The 10000-nt window shown below is 38.5% G+C and overlaps 1 protein-coding gene across 1 annotated transcript in view; it reads right to left on the reverse strand.

Annotated features, from left to right (window-relative positions):
• Positions 1-10000, reverse strand: part of LOC127653908 (NFX1-type zinc finger-containing protein 1-like) — a 25063-nt gene that overhangs the window by 854 nt on the left and 14209 nt on the right. The window contains exons 7-14 of the mRNA XM_052140755.1: positions 9978-10000; positions 9501-9615; positions 7685-7968; positions 4605-4744; positions 2983-3283; positions 2628-2738; positions 2428-2523; positions 1-2036 (exon numbers count right to left, since the gene is read on the reverse strand). The exon at positions 1-2036 is cut by the window's left edge and continues 854 nt beyond it; the exon at positions 9978-10000 is cut by the window's right edge and continues 121 nt beyond it. Of these exons, the coding sequence (XP_051996715.1) occupies positions 1-2036; positions 2428-2523; positions 2628-2738; positions 2983-3283; positions 4605-4744; positions 7685-7968; positions 9501-9615; positions 9978-10000 (3106 nt within the window). The remainder of the gene's footprint in view (positions 2037-2427; positions 2524-2627; positions 2739-2982; positions 3284-4604; positions 4745-7684; positions 7969-9500; positions 9616-9977) is intronic.

A 10000-nucleotide genomic window follows, 5' to 3' on the forward strand; every position in this document is an offset into this window, starting at 1 on the left:
TTCAACAAAGCCATTTTACAGCGAGCGTTGAGCTCAGCCAGGTAGAAGAGTCTCTTCAATTCACGTTCAAGATCTGCTACCTGCTGCTCTGAAAACCTTTGAGTTGGATCAAACAGGAACTTCAAGCCTTCTCCAACCTTGTGAGAAAACACCACAATATTGGTCAAATCTGTCATGTGTTCTTGCTCCATTTTTTTCAGCTTCCCAAAACTCTCAAGGAAGGTCATCATGTTCTCAAGATGCCAAAGTTGTTGGAACGAAAGGTTATTTGTGTCGAGCATCTCTTTGAGTGAAGCAAACTCTTTGGGAAGATACTGCCTCAAGTTAGTCTTCCCATCCAGTTGCAAACTAAGGGCTTCTTGTTGATGCCTGTTAACAGCAGGCTCGCCATTGATCTTCTCCTTTACCATCTCAATCGCTGACAGGCTGCGGTTGATATGAGCACCATACCGCAGGTTTCTACGGATTGGAGTGCGACACCTGGGACAATCCTTAAGCCGGATCGCCCTTTGATCCAATTCCGCACCTTGAGCTTCATCCATATCCATGTAAGTGTCCATTCCTGTGGACTCAAACAGGTGCTTACAGTCCTCTAACTGGATGAAGCGAGCATCCGGTTCATCTTCATTGCCAAAGAAGATCTCCGTTACATCATCTGGATGGCAAACGCGACACTTGTCTGGACATGGGTCTCCACATAGACCTATGCAGGGGTGTCCGCAAGGTAAGATTTTGGAACAGGGAACAGAACAAGGGGGTCTGTCGCATGGCTCATGACACAGCTTGGTACAGCGTTGGTGCGGACACTGCCATGCGCAGGGTTCAGCGCATGGGGCACAAGACTGACCACACATCTTCTTGCAGACACTGTGGATACAACGGTTCTCGCACGGTTGGGAACATGGTGGACAATTTCTTACACAGGGCTCCCGACACAAATGAGAACACACAAGGTTTTGCTTGCATTTATGGGTGCATCCTTTGTGGAGGCGACCTTGATAGCATCCGTGACAAGTCCCGGGGCAGGGATGGCCACATTTCAGCATAGTACCACACCTCATCCTGCAATGTGGCTCCTTCTTTGAATCCCTGGAAACATGGCATGATTCTTCTTGCATGTGACCACATTTCAGCTTCATGGAAACTTTCTCCATGCACCGAGCAGTGCAAGGTTCTCCACAAGGTGCCTTGCAGGGGTGTCCGCATGCGAGGGACTTTTGGCAATGCTCCTGGCACACAAAGTCAGCTGGGTCTTGGTGGCATGGTACATTCTGGTTGTGCTGACATGACGGTATTATCTTTTCTATGCGTACCTGGCATGGACCACAGTTCTGGTAGCAGCGGCGTGGACATTTGTGCCCGAGTTCACACAGCTCCTTGATGCAGGCCTTGGTGCACTTGTACTGCTTGTGGTCCGCATCGTAAGGGTGGCACATACGGGTACACACATGGCCACATTCCAGGCGAAATTCACAGGGCTGATCGCAACCACCCTCAGGGACGCACTTGAAATCGTCAGCATTTGAAACATGGGCTTGCTTCTCAGGATGGTTTTGACAGCTCAATATTAATGCACGACCCACTTGATCATTTTCTCTTAGACATTGAAGGATGTTGCTCCACAGCGTTACTTTGCTGAGCATCTCCATATTTCCAATGCAATAGAGACCCATTTTAGCACGAGAGAGGGCTACGCAAACACGGTTTGAGATGTTCAGGAAACCGACCCTACCCTCGCGGTTGCTGCGCACTAGAGACAATATGACAATGTCGTTCTCTTCGCCTTGATATTTGTCAACTACATGGACTTTGACTCCAGTAAACTGAGCAGAGGGCATGAGCTTTCGCAGACAGTGAAGCTGTCCGGTGTAAGTCGTTAGAATGGTGATCTGAGAAGACTTGTAGTCTTGACGCAGCAGGTAGCGGCAAAGCGCAACCACAAAATTAGCCTCGTGAATGTTTTGATGGCTTCGCCCATCCTTAATCTCCTCTTCAAGATGAGGATGATCCACGAAAAAGAGATTTGTTAAAAGCCCCTGTAGAACAAACGTTGCACAGATTTTAGATCAAAGTAAACAAATTATTTTTTAGCAAACCGTGATCATTTGCAGCCAGGTCTGATGTTATATTAAAGTAAGTGGCACCGTTAATTAAAGGGATAGTCCACCCAAAAAATAGAAATGAAAACATTTGGGGGTGAAATATCCCTTGAAGGCTGTGGCAGGGCGGAGGGCGGGGCCGGGTCGTGATCCTACACACTCGGTCCCGTATTAGGCTAATCAAGTCTCCGAGAGGGATAAAGATCCTCTGCAGTCGACCTTTATCCCTCTCGGAGGCTTGATTAGCCTAATACGGGACCGGGTGTGTAGGATCACGACCTGGCCCCACCCTCCGCCCTGCCACAAAGGCTTTTAAACAATGAATTACCTTAACATTGTCATACTCATGCACAGAAGGGTGGTTTTCAAGTTCTGCGTAGATATGAGGAGTCAAGAGTCGAGCAATGCTTGGCCTCATGCGATGCTAGAAGTATACACCAAAAATAAAAACAGCAAGATTACCTTTTTAATAAGCAAGATGCAGTTATTTTATAGTTCAATGGCTGGTGTGATGGTGCACGAACTAACCTGGTAGTTGAGTTTTACAAATGGGAAGTTCACTTTGACAAGCCTCTCGAACATGGAAACCTCCAGATTGAAATTCCTGGCCAGATCGTACACTGTTGCGCTAGGCCTCAGCTGTGCAGGTTTACATGCATAAAGATAAATATACCATGAATCACAAATACACTGTGAATAAATGTGTTTTTGTTCATGGATCTGTCTGAGGTATAAGGAGAAAAATGGATCCCGTTCACATTTTCGGGTTGGGAATGCAAATGTAAACTATAGCGGGGTTAACTTATCTAGCGGTGACCATGCACTATATTTCAAGTCGTCTATTTTTGGACCTCAATAGCCCCCATTTTTCTTTACGCTGTACCTGTTGGTGATCTCCGATCAGGATGAGGTGTTGACAGGCTCGACTGAGTGTGGTGATGGTGTGGGCCTCCAGCACCTCCGCTGCCTCCTCCACAATCACCAGTCTGGGTCGCAGCTCCTGCAGAGCTTGTCTGTATTTCGCTGCTCCTGTGGTCGTCATACCGACGACCCGAGCTTTTCGTAGCACACAAAGGTCCTCATGACGCCGGATTTCATTGAGTCGCTCAGCTGCATCCTGGAAGACCTGCTCAGCTTGGAGAGTTTTCGTACGGAGATCAGTGCGATACCGCAACACCCAGAGACTGAAGAAGAGAAAATGTGAAAGTTCATACAATTATGAATGTTTGGCTGACGAGTCATTCACTTTAGTTAATTTGGGCTAACATCACAGTTTCAGTACAAATGTATTTATTATTATTTGACTGCTTTTTTGTTTTATTTTATTTATTGTTTATTTTGTAAATTAACATCAAGAACGATTTTGTGATTGTTTTTTAAATAATAGGGTTTTCTTTAAAAAGACAGACACTGCTGTTTTCTGGGACATGCATCACACCAATTGGGTGACACTAAAGGTGAATTGGGCAACAACAACAAAAATATATAATGCAAATAATTTCTATGAAATATTGCAATGAAATTAGATCTCTGTTCAAGAGTGATGACAGGCACATTGAACACTGGTTAAATGCAGGCGCTGCTAATTCATATGTAAAATAAAGAACATTTAAAAAATACAACAAATAAACATTTTCATTAAAGCAGTGTTGCAGAGTGCTAAAAATCTTTAAAAAAGGTCAAAACTCATAGAACTCCGTCCTAAAGTCTCTTGACAGAGGACATTAAAATAAAAAATAAATATATAAATAAATAAATAAATAAAATATATATATATATATATATATATAAATAAATAAAAACATAAAAAAATAAATAAATAAAAACAAAAAAAAAATATAAATAAATAAAAAACACAAAAAAATATATAAATAAATTTAAAAAACATAAAAATAAAGAATATATATATATAAATAAATAAAAAACATTAAAAATATATATATATAAATAAAACACATAAATAAATTAAAAAACACATTAAAAAATATATATAAATAAAAAACATAAATAAATAAAAAAAACATTAAAAAAATATATAAATAAAAAACATATATATATATATATATATATATATATATATATATATATATATATATATATATATATATATTAACAATTAAAGTCCGTTTTTTTATGGCCTAGACAGTATATATATATTGACATTAAACAAAATGAAATTGCTAATAATAGTAATAATAAACCTAATAATCTGGCTATGTCAAATAATCACAAGAAGATCAGATAATCCCAATCAGGTGATTCTTTATAAATTATGACAGCTCTAATCAGATCTAGCGGTCATATACTGTATGTTACATCAGAGATCACCTTTAATCCTGTATTAAACATGTCAGGTTGACATAATTTGACAGAAAATACAGGTTATGTAATTCACCGTTGCTGCTTGTATAAATGTGTAGTTCAATGCTGCCATCTTGTGGAAAGTGTGTGCGCTCTCTATAGTGTAACGGAGGTTGTGTGTGTGTGTTTTGGGGAGTATATTACCGATACAGTCTCCATCTGTCCTTCAGATCAATGTTCCACACATTACGGACACGCCTCTCCTCTTCATCACTCATGACTGACGTGTTCCTCAACTCTTTACGAATCATTTGCTTCATTCTTTTCTTCTGGTGGCCTTGCATCTGACAAAACACAACAGAGGAGCAGCATTAAAACATTAAAAGACCACAGTAACACACGCTAACAGCATAACGCCTTTAATGAAACCATAAGTATCTATAAATCAAAACTGTTAAGTAATAGCAATCTCAATACACTAAAATGAAACGTATGCATGGTTACTTAGAATTATGTTTTTGGTAGTTGATGCATAACATCTAACTTTAGTAAATAAATAGTTATTTATTTATTTGGTTCGTTTGTTTTGCATCCAAATTCCAATAATATGTATAATATCTTATAGTACAGTATAGTCTAGCACAATGTAGGATAATATAGTATATATTTTGTTTAGCATCAGTTCCAATAAAATGTAGTATAGTACACAGTATATCTTTTGTTTTGCCTCCAAGCTCCAATAAAATGTGTAGTATCTTATAATATAGCATACAGTAGTATAGTATAGTATATTACAATGTAGGATAATATAGTATATATTTTGTTTTGCATCCAATTTCTAGTATAGTATAGTATAGGTCTGCATTCAAGTTCCAATAAAATAAATAATATAGTACAGTATATCTTTTGTTTTGCATCAAAGTTCCAATAAAATGTATATTATTGTATCGTATATTATAGTATAGCACAGTATAATATAGTATAGCACAGTATAGTATAGTATAGCACAGTATAGTATAGCACAGTATAATATAGTATAGCACAGTATAGTATAGCACAGTACAATATAGTATAGCACAGTATAATATAGTATAGCACAGTATAGTATAGCACAGTATAGTATAGTATAGCACAGTATAGTATAGCACAGTATAATATAGTATAGCACAGTATAGTATAGCACAGTATAATATAGTATAGCACAGTACAATATAGTATAGCACAGTATAATATAGTAAAGCACAGTATAATATAGTATAGCACAGTATAATATAGTATAGCACAGTATAGTATAGCACAGTATAATATAGTATAGCACAGTATAATATAGTATAGCACAGTATAGTATAGCACAGTATAATATAGTATAGCACAGTATAGTATAGCACAGTATAGTATAGCACAGTATAATATAGTATAGCACAGTATAGTATAGCACAGTATAGTATAGCACAGTATAATATAGTATAGCACAGTATAGTATAGCACAGTATAATATAGTATAGCACAGTATAGTATAGCACAGTATAATATAGCACAGTATAATATAGTATAGCACAGTATAATATAGTAAAGCACAGTATAGCACAGTATAGTATAGCACAGTATAGTATAGCACAGTATAGTATAGCACAGTATAGTATAGTATAGCACAGTATAGTATAGCACAGTATAATATAGTAAAGCACAGTATAGTATAGCACAGTATAGTAAAGCACAGTATAATATAGTAAAGCACAGTAAAGTATAGTATAGCACAGTATAATATAGTATAGCACAGTATAGTATAGCACAGTATAATATAGTATAGCACAGTATAATATAGTATAGCACAGTATAGTATAGCACAGTATAGTATAGCACAGTATAGTATAGCACAGTATAGTATAGCACAGTATAGTATAGCACAGTATAGTATAGCACAGTATAATATAGCACAGTATAATATAGTATAGCACAGTATAGTATAGCACAGTATAATATAGTATAGCACAGTATAATATAGTATAGCACAGTATAGTATAGCACAGTATAGTATAGCACAGTATAGCACAGTATAATATAGTATAGCACAGTATAATATAGTATAGCACAGTATAGTATAGCACAGTATAGTATAGCACAGTATAGTATAGCACAGTATAATATAGTATAGCACAGTATAGTATAGCACAGTATAATATAGTGTAGCACAGTATAGTATAGCACAGTATAGTATAGCACAGTATAATATAGTATAGCACAGTATAGTATAGCACAGTATAATATAGTATAGCACAGTATAGTATAGCACAGTATAATATAGCACAGTATAATATAGTATAGCACAGTATAGTATAGCACAGTATAGTATAGCACAGTATAATATAGTATAGCACAGTATAGTATAGCACAGTATAGTATAGCACAGTATAGTATAGCACAGTATAATATAGTATAGCACAGTATAATATAGTATAGCACAGTATAGTATAGCACAGTATAGTATAGCACAGTATAGTATAGCACAGTATAATATAGTGTAGCACAGTATAGTATAGCACAGTATAGTATAGCACAGTATAATATAGTATAGCACAGTGTAGTATAGCACAGTATAATATAGTATAGCACAGTATAGTATAGCACAGTATAATATAGTATAGCACAGTATAATATAGTATAGCACAGTATAGTATAGCACAGTATAGTATAGCACAGTATAGTATAGCACAGTATAATATAGTGTAGCACAGTATAGTATAGCACAGTATAGTATAGCACAGTATAATATAGTATAGCACAGTATAGTATAGCACAGTACAGTATAGCACAGTACAGTATAGCACAGTATAATATAGTGTAGCACAGTATAGTATAGCACAGTATAGCACAGTATAATATAGTATAGCACAGTATAATATAGTATAGCACAGTATAGTATAGCACAGTATAGTATAGCACAGTATAGTATAGCACAGTATAATATAGTGTAGCACAGTATAGTATAGCACAGTATAGTATAGCACAGTATAATATAGTATAGCACAGTATAGTATAGCACAGTATAGTATAGCACAGTACAGTATAGCACAGTACAGTATAGCACAGTATAGTATAGCACAGTATAGTATAGCACAGTATAATATAGTATAGCACAGTATAGTATAGCACAGTATAGTATAGACTAGCACAGTATAATATAGACTGACAACACTATTGACAACGGCACAAGCCAGATTTGAACTCCCATAACCCACATGAGCACATAGTCACAATATTACTAATATCATTAATGTTGTTACCTGCCAGCCCTGTTCATCCGTCTGACCCTGGGGTTGACCCTGTGTTTGACCCTGGGGTTGACCCTGTGTTTGACCCTGGGGTTGTTGTGTCTCAGTGTCATCGATGTTCATAGACAGCATCATATCAGCCAGTGCTGTAATCTCTCTCTCTTGATTCTTCTGCCGTTTTTGAATGTTTCCATCCCAGTGCTCAGCGTCCACCAAGATCCGCTCGGCCTGGATCAGATCCGCCTCTTCATCAATAGCTACCAGCTCTTCCTGTTCTTGTGCTGCCTCTTCATCATCTGAGGAGAGAGAGAGAGAGAGAGTCTTTATCTTTGATTTTCCCCTCCATTTCATGCATCACTTCATATACTTCATGCTATTTATTGTCTATTTTAATACTTATATATGGGTGTTTCTTCAACTTTGGGCACTTTCATGTCCCAGAATATTTATTTTACTTATATGACGTTCTCATTAAAAATGTATTTTATTTATTTATTTTTCCACCAGGCTTTCATCATTTATATTTGGTAGTTATCAAATGCCTTATATGCATAAAGTTTTACCGTTTTAGCCTCGTCTCAGACCCAGACTTACAATATGAAACTATATGAATCCATGTTTAAAACTATGAGACTCTAAACAAAGAGTGAAATAAACAAATCTACCAGTGTTTATTATTTGAAAATGATTTCCATCCATTTTTGAAAAATGACAACTGTCATGCGCAGAGTGTGGCATTATTTCCCCCACACCAAACAATTATGGCCACATAAAGTTGTGTCACATGTTAGTTGTGATTCCGCACACCCGGCCCCTAATCAGCTAATCAAGGCTCAGAGAGGGATAAAGGCCGACTGGAGACTGAAGTGCGACAGCGAGAGAGATTTACGGGCAGCTGTCCGACACCTGTGTGTTTGTCTTTTTGGTTAGTTCTTCATTAAAATATTAATTGTTCTGGCCTCCTCCTTTCCTGTAATCCCTTTACACTGGTGGTGAAATCCGGGAAGGAGGACGGATGCACCGTAGTAGAGTCCTCGCCACTACCATCCACCCCAATGGAGCAGCCGCGGCGATCCGCCGGAGGATGGAGCGGACGAATCGCCACCGACCGCGAAGGGAGAAGGGGCTCCTAACTGACTGCCTGGAGCGCTCAGGGCCGCTGCCAGGGGCAGAGGAGACCCCTACCAGCCACTGAAACGCAGCGGGGTATGAGACCGCCGACCGTGAGTGGTGAGGGGCTCCTGGCCGACCATCTGGAGTGGGAGAACCGCTGCCAGGGCGGGGAGTCCCCTTCTGTTTCCCGAGAAAGTGGCGGGGCGTTCCGTCTGCCAGGGGCCGGAAGACTGCCTCTGATCCGTCAGGGGAGGCGCGGCTGTCGTCCGTTGGAGGTTGGAGGAGTGGCTGAGGACCAAGCTATGGCGTATCGGAGAACCGGCTTGACAATATAAATAATATTTTAATAAGGAACTTAAACAAAAAGACAAACACACAGGTGTCGGACAGCTGCCCGTAAATCTCTCTCTCCCCCACTGCCGTCTCCAGTTGGCCTTTATCCTTCTCTAAGGCTTGATTAGCCTGATTAGGGGCCGGGTGTGCGGAATCTGGACATCCGCCCTGCCACAATAGTGTACTTGTTAATCAAGTGGACAAAAGTGTCAGTGAAGAACATGTTTGAGATGAAACTAAGAAAAATCAAGGGAAATATCAGCTGAATATTTGTATTATCCATCATTTTCATGTTAACTCTAAATCAGATATTTTACGTCATACTGAGCAATAAAAAGATGCAAAGGTTGTTGTATTGTTGTCATTGTGGTTAGACTCTCACCTGCCCCGCTGTCTGCCGTTTGTTGAAACCCCGTCAGAAAAACAGAGGATCCGATGCAAAGCCACTCGGCGATCATTGAAGACTTCTGCCCAACACTCTCAAATCCATCCCAAACCTAACACACAATCACAGACACACAAAATAACATTAATACAGTATTTTTATGAATAAGTGAGAGTAACCACGAATATATAAACACTATGACGAAATGCAATCAACGCCAAAGCTAGTGTGAAATATCACATCACTGAAGATGGCCAAATAATGTGAAAGAGAAGGCGAAAATCTGTTAAACAGGCAAAATGTATGGGTTTTTTCCACAAAAGAGGAACTGAACGCACTACATTTCAAAAGGAATATGCAGTATATGTGCAACATATGTAACTTCAAAACAATCATTAAATAAATTGCCATTTTAAATACACATTTACCAAGTCCCCACATTCATAGTTTGGTGTGTAAATGTGATCGACTAACTGGTTGTTGGTGCAGGCTGTCCC

This window comes from Xyrauchen texanus, chromosome 13 (assembly GCF_025860055.1).
Source record: "Xyrauchen texanus isolate HMW12.3.18 chromosome 13, RBS_HiC_50CHRs, whole genome shotgun sequence".
In the NCBI taxonomy this organism is placed as follows: domain Eukaryota; kingdom Metazoa; phylum Chordata; class Actinopteri; order Cypriniformes; family Catostomidae; genus Xyrauchen; species Xyrauchen texanus.